The sequence below is a fragment of the Hordeum vulgare genome, chromosome 3H, assembly GCF_904849725.1.
Source record: "Hordeum vulgare subsp. vulgare chromosome 3H, MorexV3_pseudomolecules_assembly, whole genome shotgun sequence".
Classification (NCBI taxonomy): domain Eukaryota; kingdom Viridiplantae; phylum Streptophyta; class Magnoliopsida; order Poales; family Poaceae; genus Hordeum; species Hordeum vulgare.
In genome coordinates, this window is record NC_058520.1 from 406,141,166 (window position 1) to 406,160,144 (window position 18,979).

Here is an 18,979-nt window from a genome sequence, read left to right on the forward strand (position 1 = left end):
GATGAGTTGGAGTTTCAATAAAACTTTGATTGGTCATATCAACCAAAGAAGATGTTCAAGAAAGTTAAAGCTCCTTAGCTTGTTACAAGTTCATATTCTTCATCACGAGAGACAGATGAAGATGAGGATGTTGACGATACTGCTGAAGGCACTATACTAACAAATGACCCCAACAACAACGCTGGTGCTCCTCCACCACCTTCAAAATGAAATTCTTCACGGGCGTTAGTCCTCAATTTTCGTCCATTTTCATCACTTGACGAAAAGGGGGTAAAATTTGAGTTAGTCTTCAAGCGGGTCTTTATATATGGGCTATTTTTGTTTAAGTTACAACTCTTGCTCTTCTCAATTGTTTGTTTGGATGAGTTGTAAACTTAAGACCGATGGCGGTGTGACTCTTTTGAACAGTTTGATGCATGCTTATTCCTCAAGTTCATTAATGCACGCATGCTAAATTTTGTGAGACACCATTTTTTATAGTGCATTTCAAACTCCTCAAGTTATATGTTAAATGTGTGTATGGAGTACAAGATATAGGGGGGTCTCCAAGATTCTAACATGCCATGTGCATTTGTAGTCCAAAGCAAATTGCTAAAATATGCACATCTCCACGGGGAGTTCCTCTATATGTTGCAATCAAATTCCTCAAATTATGTACTTCCACTTAATATGTTTGACCTTGTTGAAAACTTAATCTATTTGTCATGAATCACCAAAAGGGGGAGACTGTAAGTGCATCTAGTGCCCTTAGTGATTTTGGTGTATTGAGGACTTATAGGTTAAGGGACAAATATGTTCGCAAATGTACACATGCTCTATAAATCTGTGAGGAGTATGTTATATCCTACGAATGTCGACCAAAAAAATGAATGTCTTCAACTGAAGATTTTGATGCTTTCTTTAAGACTTTGATAATGAACAAAATGGTGTGACCTGGAAGATGTTGATGCGAGGATTATGAAGCATGAGAACTTTTGTTTTCGTAGTTTCATTTCCTTTCTTTGAGTTATAGGAAACATCGTACCGTCAAAGGGGGTCGAGGTAATACTAAGGGAAAATTTCCAAGTGATGCTCATCGCAAAAGTCTACACAAAACAAATCCTTCGAGTGAAGCCTTTGGAAATCTCTTGCAGCTCAATCAAATTCTTTAGTGAGAGAGACAGAGTTCTTCTAGTCCTTGAGGAAATTGGTATGACTGAGGTGTTAGGATTTCGCTAGTGCGAATTGCCTACCATGAGGAACATGATAGCCCTGAGGACTTTCATAGTTCAAAATTCCAACCGTTGTGATGCTTAGCGCCAGCTGTCCAGAAAGAGCTTATCCACATAATAGTCATATAATTAGGGTCATTTATGTCATATCATGTCGGGTTGCACCGTGGCTATGAATAGCCGCCCCCATATCCATTAGTTGGTTGGCTACTCCGAGAGAGAAATTGACAAGTGTCATTTGAGAGCAACCCATCATTCTATGACTTTGAGAAAAAAATCATGAGTAAGGAAAAACTCAAAATCCAAACACCTAAAACCGAAAGTGATTGAGGACCACTTAAGAGATTGTTCTTGTGTGGAACCGACATTTGTTACCTTTGAAGACTATGCATCTTCCAAACTGTTAGGCGTCATGTTCTAGAGCATCAAAGAGTAAATTGTGGATTGCCGGCTGACCGAGTTTGTGAGGGTTTGGAAGTCTACCCTGAAGACTTACCACGAGTGATTGGGCAAGGTCTGTGTGACCTTAGCTCAAGGAGAATACAGTAAGGGTTGTGTGTCCTGGGACTGTGTGTCCTTTGGTTTAAATACCAAGCCGCTCCAAACCAGACGTACAACTGTCACAACAGATGGAACTGGGTCATCAAATCATTATCTTAACCGAGCCCCTGGTTCTATTTCCTTAATCCTTTTATTTCCTCGAGTACTTGGTCGCTATTGTTTGACGGCTTTGACTGAAGACTTTCTCAATTTTCTCAACCCAAATTCTTCACTCACCTTGTCTTTCTTCTGCTCATCCCATTTACACGCTACTTGTACTCTGTGTATGTTCAAGTCATCATGATGACTATGCTACTACCATGTTATGCATGCAATTGAGTATTTTATCCATTGCAAGTATTTCGTCACTTAGCAAATTCCTCAAGAAGTAATTCCTTGGTGACGAATTTATAAAAATCACCTATTCACCCCCTCTAGTCAATATGACGCACATTCAAAAATAATTAAATTACATCTAAATTTATAGACCATCTAATAGTAGACTACAAACACTAAAGAGAGTCGAAGTCGCACCTCCGTCATCACCCTTCCTTCGTTAGAACCGGGCCAAACTTATTGTAGTAAACAGTCGAAAAATAAACGTTCGAATGCTTCATAAGACCAATGCACCAAAACAACAACCGCCGTCATTGAAGAGTAGTATAGATCAGTAGGATCCAACCTGAAGATACACGAACATAGACAAACTACTACCAGATTCGAGCAAATCCATCAGGTGCAGATCCATCAGAGACACACCTCCACATACCCACCGACGATACTAGACGTACCACCGAAATGGAGACTAAACGGAAAGAACATCATTTGATCTTCAGGAAGCCATCACCATCTCATCTCCTTGAATAGAGCGCAAACCTTAGCAAAATTTAAATAAACAACTAAAAATAAAGTCCTCCCATCGGAAAGGACCGAGGTTCCCCGCATCGCCATGGCCCTAAGAGCAACTCCAATGGGGCGATCCATTTCGTACGCTCGCGTCCGTTTGGGTCGGCGCGGACACAAAAGTCGGCCTAACGCGCCGACCCAAACGGACGCGCGTCTGCTTTTCCTCCGCGGGTGACCCATTCCCGACCCATTTTTGAGCCGGATTTGCGTCGGCGCGGACATGAGAAGGACGGGCGCATGCTCGCCTTCTCCTCCCTCGGCCCCGCTAGTCGATGGCACATTGGCCTCCCCCCTGTTGGGGAACGTCGCATGGGAAACAAAAAATTTCCTACGCGCACGAAGACCTATCATGGTGATGTCCATCTACGAGAGGGGATGTGTGATCTACGTACCCTTGTAGACCGTACAGCAGAAGCGTTAGTGAACGCGGTTGATGTAGTGGAATGTCCTCACGTCCCTCGATCCGCCCCGCGAACCGTCCCGCGATCAGTCCCATGATCTAGTGCTGAACGGACGGCACCTCCGCGTTCAGCATACGTACAGCTCGACGATGATCTCGGCCTTCTTGATCCAGCAAGAGAGACGGAGAGGTAGAAGAGTTCTCCGGCAGCATGACGGCGCTCCGGAGGTTGGTGATGATCTTGTCTCAGCAGGGCTCTACCTGAGCTCCGCAGAAACGCGATCTAGAGGAAAAACCGTGGAGGTATGTGGTCGGGCTGTCGTGGAAAAGTCGTCTCAAATCAGCCCTAAAACCTCCGTATATATAGGGGGAAGAGGGAGAGCCTTGCCTTGGGGGTCAACGAGCCCCAAGGGGGTCGGCCGAGCCAAGGGGGGAATGTCTCCCCCCCCCAAACCGAGTCCAACTTGGTTTGGTGGGTGGAGTCCTTCTTCCCTTTCCCACCTCCTCCTTTTTTTTTCTTTTCTCTTTGATTTTCTTCCTATGGCGCATAGGGCCTTCTTGGGCTGTCCCACCAGCCCACTAAGGGCTGGTGTGCCACCCCCAAGGCCTATGGGCTTCCCCGGGGTGGGTTGCCCCCCCGGTGAACTCCTGGAACCCATTCGTCATTCCCGGTACATTCCCGGTAACTCCGAAAACCTTCTGGTAATCAAATGAGGTCCTCCTATATATCAATATTCGTTTCCGGACCATTCCGGAAACCCTCATGACATCCGTGATCTCATCCGGGACTCCGAACAACATTCGGTAACCAACCATATAACTCAAATACGCATAAAACAACGTCGAACCTTAAGTGTGCAGACCCTGCGGGTTCGAGAACTATGTAGACATGACCCGAGAGACTCCTTGGTCAATATCCAATAGCGGGACCTAGATGCCCATATTGGATCCCACATATTCTACGAAGATCTTATCGTTTGAACCTCAGTGCCAAGGATTCATATAATCCCGTATGTCATTCCCTTTGTCCTTCGGTATGTTACTTGCCCGAGATTCGATCGTCAGTATCCGCATACCTATTTCAATCTCGTTTACCGGCAAGTCTCTTTACTCGTTCCGTAATACAAGATCCCGCAACTTACACTAAGTCACATTGCTTGCAAGGCTTGTGTGTGATGTTGTATTACCGAGTGGGCCCCGAGATACCTCTCCGTCACACGGAGTGACAAATCCGAGTCTTGATCCATACTAACTCAACGAACACCTTCGAAGATACCTGTAGAGCATCTTTATAGTCACCCAGTTACGTTGCGATGTTTGATACACACAAAGTATTCCTCCGGTGTTAGTGAGTTATATGATCTGATGGTCATAGGAACAAATACTTGACACGCAGAAAACAGTAGCAACAAAATGACACGATCAACATGCTACGTCTATTAGTTTGGGTCTAGTCCATCACATGATTCTCCTAATGATGTGATCCCATTATCAAGTAACAACACTTGCCTATGGCCAGGAAACCTTGGCCATCTTTGATCAACGAGCTAGTCAACTAGAGGCTTACTAGGGACAGTGTTTTGTCTATGTATCCACACAAGTATTGTGTTTCCAATCAATACAATTATAGCATGGATAATAAACGATTATCATGAACAAAGAAATATAATAATAAATAATTTATTATTGCCTCTAGGGCATATTTCCAACAGTCTCCCACTTGCACTAGAGTCAATAATCTAGTTCACATCTCCATGTGATTCCAACGAATCCAACACCCATATAGTTATGGGGTCTGTTCACGTCTTTCTCGTGAGAGAGGTTTTAGTCAACGGTTCTGAAACTTTCAGATCCGTGCGTTCTTTACAAATCTTTATGTCATCTTATAGATGTTGCTACTACGTGCTATTCGGAAATACTCCAAATATCTACTCTACTATACGAATCCGTTTCACTACTCATAGTTATTCGGATTAGTGTCAAAGCTTACATCGACGTAACCCTTTACGACGAACTCTTTAACCACCTCCATAATCGAGAAAAATTCCTTAGTCCATCAGTTACTAAGGATAAATTTTGACTGCTGCTAGTGATTCAATCATGGATCACTCTCTGGACCTCTCAACAGACTTGCTGCAAGGCACACCTCAGGTGCGGTACTCAGCATGGCATACTTTAGAGTCTACGGCTAAGGCATAGAAGACGACCTTCGTCTATTCTCTTTATTCTGCCGTGGTCGGGTTTTTGAGTCTTACTCAAATTCACACCTTACAACGCAACCAAGAACTCCTTCTTTGCTGATCTATTTTGAACTCCTTCAAAAACTTGTCAAAGCATGCATCTTGTTGAAACTTCGATTAAGCACTTTCCATCTATCTCCATAGATCTTTGATGGTCAACGTTCAAGTAGCTCAATCCAGGTATTCCCTTGAAAACTCCTTTCAAACAACCTTGTATGCTTTACAGAAATTCTACATTACTTCTGATCCACAATATGTCAACCACATATACTTATCAGAAATTCTATAGTGCTCCCACTCACTTCTTTGGAAATACAAGTTTCTCATAAACCTTGTAGAAACCCAAAATCCTTGATCATCTCATCAAAGTGTATATTCCAACTCCGAGATGCTTGCACCAGTCCATTTTAGGATCGCTGGAGCTCGCATACTTGCTAGTGTCTTTAGGATCGACAAAACCTCATGGTTGTATCTCATACAATGTTTGCTCAAGAAAACCGCCGAGGAAACAATGTTTTGACATCCTACATGCAATATTTCATAAATAATGCAGCAACTACTAACATAATTCTAACAGACTTTTAGCATCGCTACGAGTGAGAAAGTCTCATCATAGTCAACTGTTTGATCTTGTCGGAAACATCTTTGCGACAAGTCGAGCTTTTCTTAATAGTGACTTATCACTATCATCGTCTGTCTTCCTTTTAAAGATCCACCTTTACTCAATAGTCCTATGACCATCACGTAGTTCTTCCTGTTGGGGAACGTCGCATGGGAAACAAAAAATTTCCTACGCGCACGAAGACCTATCATGGTGATGTCCATCTACGAGAGGGGATGTTCGATCTACGTACCCTTGTAGACCGCACAGCAGAAGCGTTAGTGAACACGGTTGATGTAGTGGAACGTCCTCACGTCCCTCGATCCGCCCCGCGAACCGTCCCTCGATCAGTCCCACGATCTAGTGCCGAACAGACGGCACCTCCGCGTTCAGCACACGTACAACTCGACGATGATCTCGGCCTTCTTGATCCAGCAAGAGAGACGGAGAGGTAGATGAGTTCTCCGGCAGCGTGATGGCGCTCCGGAGGTTGGTGGTGATCTTATCTCAGCAGGGCTCCGCCCGAGCTCCGTAGAAACGCGATCTAGAGGAAAAACCGTGGAGGTATGTGGTCGGGCTGCCGTGGAAAAGTCGTCTCAAATCAGCCCTAAAACCTCTATATATATAGGTGGAAGAGGGGGGGCCTTGCCTTGGGGCTCAAGGAGTCCCAAGGGGGTCGGCCGAACCAAAGGGAGAAGGTCTCCCCTTCCAAACCGAATCCAACTTGGTTTGGAAGGTGGAGTCCTTCTTCCCTTTCCCACCTCCTCTTTTTTTTCTTTTCTCTTTGATTTTCTTCCTATGGCACATAGGGCCTTCTTGGGCTGTCCCACCAGCCCACTAAGGGCTGGTGCGCCACCCCCAAGGCCTATGGGCTTCCCCGGGGTGGGTTGCCCCCCCCCCCCCCCGGTGAACACCCGAAACCCATTCGTCATTCCCGGTACATTCCCGGTAACTCCGAAAACCTTCCGGTAATCAAATGAGGTCATCCTATATATCAATCTTCATTTCCGGACCATTTCGGAAACCCTCGTGACGTCCGTGATCTCATCCGGGACTCCGAACAACATTCGGTAACCAACCATATAACTCAAATACGCATAAAACAACGTCGAACCTTAAGTGTGCAGACCCTGCGGGTTCGAGAACTATGTAGACATGACCCGAGAGACTCCTCGGTCAATATCCAATAGCGGGACCTGGATGCCCATATTGGATCCTACATATTCTACGAAGATCTTATCGTTTGAACCTCAGTACCAAGGATTCATATAATCCCGTATGTCATTCCCTTTCTCCTTCGGTATGTTACTTGCCCGAGATTCGATCGTCAGTATCCGCATACCTATTTCAATCTCGTTTACTGGCAAATCTCTTTACTCGTTCCGTAATACAAGATCCCGCAACTTACACTAAGTCACATTGCTTGCAAGGCTTGTGTGTGATGTTGTATTACCGAGTGGGCCCCGAGATACCTCTCCGTCACACGGAGTGACAAATCCCAGTCTCGATCCATACTAACTCAACTAACACCTTCGGAGATACCTGTAGAGCATCTTTATAGTCACCCAGTTATGTTGCGACGTTTGATACACACAAAGCATTCTTCCGGTGTCAGTGAGTTATATGATCTCATGGTCATAGGAACAAATACTTGACACGCAGAAAACAGTAGCAACAAAATGACACGATCAACATGCTACGTCTATTAGTTTGGGTCTAGTCCATCACATGATTCTCCTAATGATGTGATCCCGTTATCAAGTAGCAACACTTGCCTATGGCCAGGAAACCTTGGCCATCTTTGATCAACGAGCTAGTCAACTAGAGGCTTACTAGGGACAGTGTTTTGTCTATGTATCCACACAAGTATTGTGTTTCCAATCAATACAATTATAGCATGGATAATAAACGATTATCATGAACTAAGAAATATAATAATAACTAATTTATTATTGCCTCTAGGGCATATTTCCAACAGTCTCCCACTTGCACTAGAGTCAATAATCTTGTTCACATCTCCATGTGATTGCAACGAATCCAACACCCATATAGTTCTGGGGTCTGATCACGTCTTGCTCGTGAAAGAGGTTTTAGTAAACGGTTCTGAAACTACAGATCCGTGCGTTCTTTACAAATCTTTATGTCATCTTATAGATGCTGCTACTACGTGCTATTCGGAAATGCTCCAAATATCTACTCTACTATACGAATCCGTTTCACTACTCATAGTTATTCGGATTAGTGTCAAAGCTTGCATCAACGTAACCCTTTACGACGAACTCTTTAACCACCTCCATAATCGAGAAAAATTCCTTAGTCTATTTAGTTACTAAGGATAACTTTGACCGCTGATCAGTGATTCAATCCTGGATCACTCTGTGTACCTCTTTAACTGACTTGCCGCAAGGCACACATCAGGTGCGGTACTCAGCATGGCATACTTTAGAGTCTACGGCTAAGGCATTGAAGACGACCTTCGTTTATTCTCTTTATTCTGTCGGGGTCGGGTTTTGAGTCTTACTCAAATTCACACCTCACAACACAACCAAGAACTCCTTCTTTGCTGATCTATTTTGAACTCCTTCAAAAACTTGTCAAGGCATGCATCTTGTTGAAACTTCTATCAAGCGCTTTCGATCTATCTCCATAGATCTTTGATGCTCAACGTTCAAGTAGCGCAATCCAGGTATTCCTTTGAAAACTCCTTTCAAACAACCTTGTATGCTTTACAGAAATTCTACATTGCTTCTGATCCACAATATGTCAACCACATATACTTATCAGAAATTCTATAGTGCTCCCACTCACTTCTTTGGAAATACAAGTTTCTCATAAACCTTGTACAAACCCAAAATCTTTGATCACCTCATCAAAGTGTATATTCCAACTCCGAGATGCTTGCACCAGTCCATTGAAGGATCGCTGGAGCTTGCATACTTGCTAGTATCTTTAGGATCGACAAAACCTCCTCGTTGTATCACATACAATGTTTGCTCAAGGAAACCGTCGAGGAAACAATGTTTTGACATCCTATGTGCAATATTTCATAAATAATGCATCAACTACTAACATAATTCTAACAGACCTTTAGCATCGCTACGAGTGAGAAAGTCTCATCATAGTCAACTGTTTGATCTTGTCGAAAACATCTTTGCGACAAGTCGAGCTTTTCTTAATTGTGACTTATCACCATCATCATCTGTCTTCTTTTAAAGATCCATTTTTACTCAATAGTCCTATGACCATCAAGTAATTCTTCCAAAGTCTACACTTTGTTTTCGTACATGGATCCTCTCTCGGATTTCATGGCTTCCAGCCATTTGTCGGAATCTGGGCCCACCATCGCTTTCTCCATAACTCGTAGGTTCACTGTTGCTCAACAACATGACCTCCAAGACAGGGTTACCGTACCACTCTGTAGTAGTACGTGACCTTGTCAACCTACGAGGCTTGTAGTAACTTGATCAGATGCTTGATGATCACCATCATCAGCTTCCACTTCAATTGGTATAGGCGCCAGAGGAACAACTTCCTGCACCCTCCTACACACTGGTTGAAGTGATGGTTCAATAACCTCATCAAGTTTTACTACCCTCCCACTCAATTCTTTCGAGAGAAACCTTTCCTCGAGAAAGGATCCGTTTCTAGAAACAAACACTTTGCTTTTGGATCTGAGATAGGAGATGTACCCAACTGTTTTGGATATCCTATGAAGATGCATTTATCCTCTTTGGGTTCGAGCTTATCAGACTGAAACTTTTTCACATAAGTGTCGAAGCCCCAAACTTTCAAGAAACGACAGTTTAGACTTCTCTAAACCTCAGTCTATACTGTGTCATCTCAACGGAAATACGTGGTGCCCTATTTAAAGTGTATGCGGTTGTCTCTAATGCATAACCCATAAACGATAGTGGTATTTCGATAAGAGACATCATAGCATGCACCATACCAAATAGTGTGTGGCTATGACGTTCAGACACATCATCACACTATGATGTTCTAGGTGGCATGAACTGCGAAACAATTTCCACATTGTCTTAACTGCGTACCAAAACTCGTAACTTAGATATTCATTTCTATGATCATATCGTAGACAGTTTATCCTCTTGTTACGGCGAACTTCACTATAAAACGGAATTGAACTTTTCAATATTTCAGACTTGTGATTCATTAAGTAAATACTCCTGTATCTACTCAAATCGTCAGTGAAGTAAGAACATAATGATATCCACTGCGTGCCTCAGCACCCATTGGACTGCATACATCAAAATGTATCACTTCCAACAAGTTACTATCTTGTTTCATCTCAATGAAAACAAGGCCTTGCTCATGTGGTATGATTTGCATGTCACTAGTGATTAAAAAACAAGTGAGTATAAAGATCCATCAGCATGGAGCCTCTTCATGCAATTTATACCAACATGACTCAAGCGGCAGTGCCACAAGTAAGTGGTACTATCATCTTTACCTCGTGTCTTTTGGCACCAATATCATGAACATGTGTAACACTACGATCGAGATTCAATAAATCATTGAAAGTGATTATTCAAGAAAATAGAGTAACCATTATTCTCTTTAAATGAATAATCATATTGCAATAAACACGATCCAATCATGTTCATGCTTAACGCAAGCACCAAATAACAATTATTTAGGTTTAACAGCAATCCCGATGGTAGAGGGAGCGTGCGACGTTTGATCATATCAACCTTGGAAACACTTCCAACACGTATCGTCACCTCGCCTTTAGCTAGTCTCCATTTATGTCGTAGCTTTCATTTCGTGTTACTAATCACTTAGCAACCGAACCGGTATCCAATACCCTCATGCTACTAGGAGTACTAGTAAAGTACACATCAACATCATGTATATCAAATATACTTCTTTCGACTTCTGCGAGCCTTCTTATCTACCAAGTATCTAGAGTTGCTCCGCCTCAGTGACTGTTCCCCTCATTACAGAAGCACTTAGTCTCGGGTTTGGGTTTAATCTTGGGTCTCTTCATTAGTGCAGCAACTGTTTTGCCGTTTCACGAAGTATCCCTTCTAACCCTTGCCTTTCTTGAAACTTAGTGGTTTTACAAACCATCAACTGTTGATGCTCCTTCTTGATTTCTACTTTCGCAGTGTCAAACATCGCGAATCGCTCAAGGATCATTGTATCTATCCTTGATATGTCATAGTTCATCACGAAGCTCTAACAGCTTGGTGGCAGTGACTTTGGAGAACCATCACTATCTCATCTGGAAGATTAACTCCCACTTGATTCAAGTGATTGTCGTACTCAGACAATCTGAGCACACGCTCAACGATTGAGATTTTCTCCTTTACTTTGTGGACAAAGAATCTTGTCGGAGGTCTCTTACCTCTCAACAAGGGCACGAGCATGAAATCACAATTTCATCTCTTTAGAACATCACTTATGTTCCGTGACGTTTCAAAACGTCTTCGGTGCCTTGCTTCTAAGCCATTAAGTATTTTGCACTGAACTATCATGTAGTCATCAGAAACGTGTATGTCGGATGTTCACAGCATCCACAGACGACGCTTGAGGTGCAGCACACCAAGTGGTGCATTAAGGACATAAGCCTTCTGCGCAGCAACGAGGACAATCCTCTGCAAAGTTTGCTACTATCAACTTTCAACTAAAATTTCTCTAGGAACATATAAAAACAGTAGAGCTATAGCGCAAGCTACATCGTAATTCGCAAAGACCATTAGACTATGTTCATGACAATTAGTTCAATTAATCATATTACTTAAGAACTCCCACTCAAAAAGTACATCTCTCTAGTCATTTGAGTGGTACACGATCCAAATCCACTATCTCAAGTCCGATCATCACGTGAGTCGAGAATAGTTTCAGTGGTAAGCATCTCTATGCTAACCATATCAACTATACGATTCATGCTCGACCTTTCGGTCTCATGTGTTCTGAGGCCATGTCTGCACATGCTAGGCTCGTCAAGCTTAACCCGAGTGTTCCGCGTGTGCAACTGTTCTGCACCCGTTGTATGTGAACGTTGAGTCTATCACACCCGATCATCACGTGGTGTCTCGAAACGAAGAACTATCGCAACGGTGCACAGTCGGGGAGAACACAATTTCATCTTGAAATTTTAGTGAGAGATCACCTCATAATGCTACCGTCGTTCTAAGCAAGATAAGGTGCATAAAGGATTAACATCACATGCAATTCATAAGTGACATGATATGGCCATCATCATGTGCTTCTTGATCTCCATCACCAAAGCACCGGCACGATCTTCTTGTCACCGGCGTCACACCATGATCTCCATCATCATGATCTCCATCAACGTGTCGCCATCGGGGTTGTCGTGCTACTCATGCTATTACTACTAAAGCTACTTCCTAGCAAAATAGTAAACGCATCTGCAAGCACAAACGTTAGTATAAAGACAACCCTATGGCACCTGCCGGTTGCCGTACCATCGACGTGCAAGTCGATATTATCTATTACAACATGATCATCTCATACATCCAATATATCACATCACATCGTTGGCCATATCACATCACAAGCATACCCTGCAAAAACAAGTTAGATGTCCTCTAATTTTGTTGTTGCATGTTTTACGTGGTGACCATGGGTATCTAGTAGGATCGCATCTTACTTACGTAAACACCACAACGGAGATATATGAATTGCTATTTAACCTTATACAAGGACCTCCTCGGTCAAATCCGATTCAACTAAAGTTGGAGAAACTGACACCTGCCAGTCATCTTTGAGCAACGGGGTTACTCGTAGCGATGAAACCAGTCTCTCGTAAGCGTACGAGTAATGTCGGTCCAAGCCGCTTCAATCCAACAATACCGCGGAATCAAGAAAAGACTAAGGAGGGCAGCAAAACGCACATCACCGCCCACAAAAACTATTGTGTTCTACTCGAGAAGACATCTACGCATGAACCTAGCTCATGATGCCACTGTTGGGGAACGTCGCATGGGAAACAAAAAATTTCCTACGCGCACGAAGACCTATCATGGTGATGTCCATCTACGAGAGGGGATGTGTGATCTACGTACCCTTGTAGACCGCACCGCAGAAGCGTTAGTGAACGTCCTCACGTCCCTCGATCCGCCCCGCGAACCGTCCCGCGATCAGTCCCACGATCTAGTGCCGAACGGACGTCACCTCCGTGTTCAGCACACGTACAGCTCGACGATGATCTCGGCCTTCTTGATCCAGCAAGAGAGACGGAGAGGTAGAAGAGTTCTCTGGCAGCATGACGGCGTTCTGGAGGTTGGTGGTGATCTTATCTCAGCAGGGCTCCGCCCGAGCTCGGCAGAAACGCGATCTAGAGGAAAATCCGTGAAGGTATGTGGTCGGGCTGCCGTGGAAAAGTCGTCTCAAATCAGCCCTAAAACCTCCGTATATATAGGTGGGAGAGGGGGGCCTTGCCTTGGGGCTCAAGGAGCCCCAAGGGGGTCGGCCGAGCCAAGGGGGGAAGGTCTCCCCCCCCAAACCGAGTCCAACTTGGTTTGGTGGGTGGAGTACTTCTTCCCTTTCCCACCTCCTCCTTTTTTTCTCTTTGATTTTCTTCCTATGGCGCATAGGGCCTTCTTGGGCTGTCCCACCAGCCCACTAAGGGCTGTTGTGCCACCCCCAAGGCCTATGGGCTTCCCCGGGGTGGGTTGCCCCCCCGGTGAACTCCCGGAACCCATTCGTCATTCCCGGTACATTCCCGGTAACTCCGAAAACCTTCCGGTAATCAAATGAGGTCATCCTATATATCAATCTTTGTTTCCGGACCATTCCGGAAAGCCTCGTGACGTCCGTGATCTCATCTGGCACTCCGAACGACATTCGGTAACCAACCATATAACTCAAATACGCATAAAACAACGTCGAACCTTAAGTGTGCAGACCCTGCGGGTTCGAGAACTATGTAGACATGACCCGAGAGACTCCTCGGTCAATATCCAATAGCGGGACCTGGATGCCCATATTGGATCCCACATATTCTACGAAGATCTTAACGTTTGAACCTCAGTGCCAAGGATTCATATAATTCCGTATGTCATTCCCTTTGTCCTTCGGTATGTTACTTGTCCGAGATTCGATCGTTAGTATCCGCATACCTATTTCAATCTCGTTTACCGGCAAGTCTCTTTACTCGTTCCGTAATACAAGATCCCGCAACTTACACTAAGTCACATTGCTTGCAAGGCTTGTGTGTGATGTTGTATTACCGAGTGGGCCCCGAGATACCTCTCCGTCACACGGAGTGACAAATCCCAGTCTTGATCCATACTAACTCAACGAACACCTTCGGAGATACCTGTAGAGCATCTTTATAGTCACCCAGTTACGTCGCGACGTTTGATACACACAAAGTATTCCTCCGGTGTTAGTGAGTTATATGATCTCATGGTCATAGGAACAAATACTTGACACGCAGAAAACAGTAGCAACAAAATGACACGATCAACATGCTACGTCTATTAGTTTGGGTCTAGTCCATCACATGATTCTCCTAATGATGTGATCCCATTATCAAGTAACAACACTTGCCTATGGCCAGGAAATCTTGGCCATCTTTGATCAACGAGCTAGTCAACTAGAGGCTTACTAGGGACAATGTTTTGTCTATGTATCCACACAAGTATTGTGTTTCCAATCAATACAATTATAGCATGGATAATAAACGATTATCATGAACAAAGAAATATAATAATAACTAATTTATTATTGCCTCTAGGGCATATTTCCAACATCCCCATCCAACAACAACCCTCGCCCCCTTCGTCGTCGCTGCCGCCGCCCATTTTTCCGATGACTCTGTCGGCTGTCGGTGCCACAACATCCGCTCATCAACGCCGCCACCTCCCACGTCGCCCGCCACCGTCGTCTTGCCGCCGGCCAGCTCCTCGGACGACTCCCTTCGTCGGTCGTCTCCTTTGTCGATGCCCGCAATTTGTTCGACAGTTTGCCAATGTATAAAATGGATCACGCCGACGAGTTCTTTTTTCACAATTTCCTTTGCGACTCCAACGATTCGTCGTCCGATGACGAGGAGGAGATATTGGCTACCGTGTTGGTCCATCACCACCTCAATAGCCAGCAGTTGTTGTTCGGTGGCTCCATTCCGGGCCACCTTCCAACGTTGAATCACAACCGAGAGAGCGGGCATCTCCTTCTTTGGAAGGACTACTTTGATACAACAAATCCGTTGTTCAAACAGCAGAAATTCCGTCGCCGTTTTCGTATGAGTAGGCATCTCTTTAACCGTATTAGAGAGGGGGTGGTCGGCTACGATGACTATTTTGAGTGCAAAGAGGATGCCGTTGGAAAGATTAGTTTCTCCTCTTATCAGAAATGCATTGCCGCCATCCGAATGCTTGCATACGGAGTGCCCGGTGATCTTATTGACGAGTACGTCCGTATGAGGGAGTGTACATGCCTAGAGTCCCTGTATAAGTTCTGCAAGGTTGCTATTGCTGTGTTTGGCCCTGAGTACTTCAGAGAGCCGACTCCTGAAGATACAACCTGTTTGGTGGCGATGAATGCCAGCAGGGGCTTTCCAGGGATGCTTGACAGCATAGACGTCATGCAGTGGAAATGGAAGAACTACTCTTCTGCTTGAAAAGGGCACTATAAGGGCCATGTCAGGGCTTGCACTGTCATACTAGAGGCCATGGCGTCTCAAGATCTCTGGATCTGGCACTCTTTCTTTGGCATGACCGGATCACACAATGATATCAACGTGCTTCAGCGCTCGCCCGTGTTTGCTAGGCTTGCCGAAGGCAACAACCCACCGGTGAACTTTACTATCAACGGCCACAACTACGATAAAGGATACTACGTGGGTGACGGTATCTTTCCTCAATGGACCACTATTGTCAAGACAATCACCAACCCTGTCAGAGAGAAGAGGAAAATATTTGCCCAAGAGCAAGAGAGTGCTAGGAAGGATGTCGAGCGTGCCTTTGGTGTTTTGCAATCTCGATGGGGCATCGTTCGGAATCCTGCTAATACGTGGAGCACGCAAAAACTGTGGGAGGTGACTGCTTGTGTGATAATGCACAATATGATCGTAGACGATGAGCGCCCGGAACGTATGTACGATCAAGCGTTTCAGTTTCAGGGTGAGAATGTTGTGCCTGAGCATGGAGGAACGGCAACGTTTGAACAGTTCATCCAATTTCATCATGACATGTGTGATTGGAAAACTCACGTGCAACTGCAAAATGATTTGATTGAGCATATGTGGGCTCATGTTGGCAACCAATAGATGTATCTTCTTTATTCGGCTTGCAAAACTATGTGAGATATTTTTACTTTTATTCGGTTTGTAAAACTATGTTATTTTATTTGGTTAAAACTATATTATTTGACTATATGTTTGAATGTAAAAATGAGCTATTTATTAAAATAGGGCGGCTAGCCGGCCACATCGACACATATGGGTCGACGCGTTGGATGCAGCGTTGATTCAAATCTAAAACAGAGCGGACGCCGGACGAGCGGGTGACCTAAACGGACCAAAAACGAACTGTGTAAGGACAATCGAAGACAAGCCGGACAGGCGTCGGCGCCGGCGGAAGTATGAGGAACCTTAGATTTGTTCCAAACACAACCTTAAAATTATCTCTGTCTGTCGTTGTCAGACTTGACTGCCTCTCGCGGCATGATTCAGTCGTTATCGTTGTTTTGCTGTTTCGTTTTGTCGGGGCTAGTCAGTAACTTGCTGGTGACAGCAAGTGATATTTTTCATGATAATCCTAGGCATATGGTACGACCTTGGTCCACGAACGTAGCTTTCAGAATTCAGATCCACGAGGACTCATCTGCTCGTCACCTAATTAATTCAAGGCAAAGTTTTTTATTACTTATCCTCTCCGTTTTTAAATGTAAAACCTTTTTTATACTATTGCAATCTTAAGAAAATATCTTATTTATCCATGAATAAAGATATCGTAAGTTTTGGCCAACGAAATAAATGACTTAGGGCCTGTTTGGTTCATGACTAACTTTGCCACAACTAACCTTAAGCAAAGTGTGGCTGTCACAGAAAGTGTGGCTAATAAAATGAACACAACAAGTGTGGCAAGATTTGGCAAAAAATTAAATGTATGACATGTGGACCATATAACTAGAAAAGTGTGACAAGCCACAAGTATGACAATGAACTAAACACATGCCTAAGGTATTGTGGCATGACTAAGATTAGGCGTGGCAACCTTAGGCTGTGAATCAAACAGCTCTTTAATTTTATATTAACTTTATTATAAAGTTAGTATAACATTGAATCATTTATTTTAAGACGGAGGGAGTATTTCTTAAGGTTTTAGCAAGCAGACATCAGAACAAATGATGGTTTTGACGTAGCGTTAGTCAGGGGAAACAGGTCCATCAGAATGTCAAAACAGTATTAGCAAACTGCATGGAGTGTAAAGCTCGAACAATGGCATGTGCATTCGTCTGCTTAATATCTTATACTCCATTGCCTTGTTCTGACGTTAAGATATTATAAGCACACGAATTAAGCAGAACAATGGCATGTGAGTTAATCAGGGGAAACAGGTCCATCAGTGTCAAAACAGTAAGCTCGAAGCTAGCATCCTGAACTCATAATTCATTGCGTGTTTGTCCTGCGGAGCCTTAGAGATAGCGCGAGTTATCCAAGAAATCGGCGTCCGCCAGCTGGAGCATGAAGTCCATCTCTCCCATCGGGGATTCCGTCGTGGAGGAGAGCTCCACGTCGGGCACGTTCCTGCAGCTAACCTTGCACTCTGGCGTCGCCGGTGACATGAAGGGGGATGCAGTGATGGCACAGCCAGCTGGGAAGTCGCTGCCCGTGTCGGCGCCTGCTTGTTTGGAGGGGAACGAGAACGGGGCCGCCACGCCCGGCGCGCCGCCCCCAGTCTTCTGTCCCACGGAGATCTGCTCCTGTCCGCCTGCAGGCTGCGGCTGCCAGTGCTCTCCGCTTGCTGCGGGCTGCGGCCTCTGGCTGTTGCAGTGCTTGCCCTGCGCGCACGTGTGGTTCCCGTGGTACACGACGTCGAAGAGCAGCGGGTCGCCGTGAGCACGCTGCACCTGCTTGCTGGCGTAGCAGCCCTGCGTGTGCCGGTGGGTACACCGGAAGTAGGCCCTGCGCGTGAGAGGTTCAATTTAGTGAGTGATATTCAAATGATGGCTCGCCATGCTCGCTTGCTTTGAGGTGGTTGAGTCGCGCTCGAGCGTCACTCGTCGCAGACCTTGGGTACATGGCGCCGAGGATGTCCTTCTGACCGTACTTCCTCCAGCTGAAGCCGTCGTCGAGGGGGCCGACGTCCTCCACGGAGTTCACCCTCACCTGCGTGCTCCACTTGGGCAGTGTTTTCCTGCACTCGTAGCCACCATTTCAATACCAAGAAACGGGATAATCAACAAGAGTGGATATCGGCTTTCCTCTGCTCTTAATTACCTCTTCTTGGACTGCCCGGCTGCATGAGCGCCGCGGCAAGGGGAGTCGGCAGCCTGATCAGAGCCGCCGCTGCGGGGGCTGCCGTCGGCAGATGGCGGCGACTCGGGCGCTCCGAGGACGCGCCCCTCCACGCAGCACGAAGACATGGCGATGTGGATGGACCTGTCGACGGAGGAGCGCATGCTTGACACCAGCGCCCGGCACGTCTCCCCTCCGTCGGCGCCGCCCTTCACGCCCATGTGCGCCTCCAGCTGCCTCACCGTGTCGAGCACCTGCGCGAGCTCCGTGGCCAGGGCGCACCTCTGCTCCATCAGTTGCACACCTCGTTCCTCCCACTCGCTCAGCCGTCAGCGGTCAGTGTGCCGGCGTTCATACGACACAGCCGGCGTGTGTGGGGTGTCGTGATGGCTCAGTGTGTGCCAGTGCGGGCGAATGGGGGACCCTTTTATAGAGCTGGTGGCCGATCTGGGAGGCAAAGATCGCACTGCGGCATCACTAGCTCGCGCTCGTTGTCCCGGTTGGAAGAGTAAGAAGTTTGACTGGGCTACCAGATTCTGCTGCGGAAGGAAATGAGTAAAAGGACTTGTGTGTGTACTATTCAAATGCTTAGACCGGTCTTTGGTCCTGGGGTTGGGCACTAGCGATGCT

General features: G+C 45.5%; 1 protein-coding gene across 1 annotated transcript; it reads right to left on the minus strand.

Moving 5' to 3' along the window:
* Positions 1 to 17,316: 17,316 nt before the first annotated feature.
* Positions 17,317 to 18,764, minus strand: LOC123440052 (transcription factor WRKY19-like). Its single transcript, XM_045116645.1, has 3 exons — positions 18,332 to 18,764; positions 18,123 to 18,248; positions 17,317 to 18,016 (listed from the first exon to the last, which is right to left on the minus strand). Exons 1-3 carry the CDS (start codon positions 18,640 to 18,642, stop codon positions 17,527 to 17,529), a joined length of 927 nt encoding a protein of 308 aa, XP_044972580.1. The 5' UTR covers positions 18,643 to 18,764; the 3' UTR covers positions 17,317 to 17,526.
* Between the last annotated feature and the right edge of the window lie 215 nt (positions 18,765 to 18,979).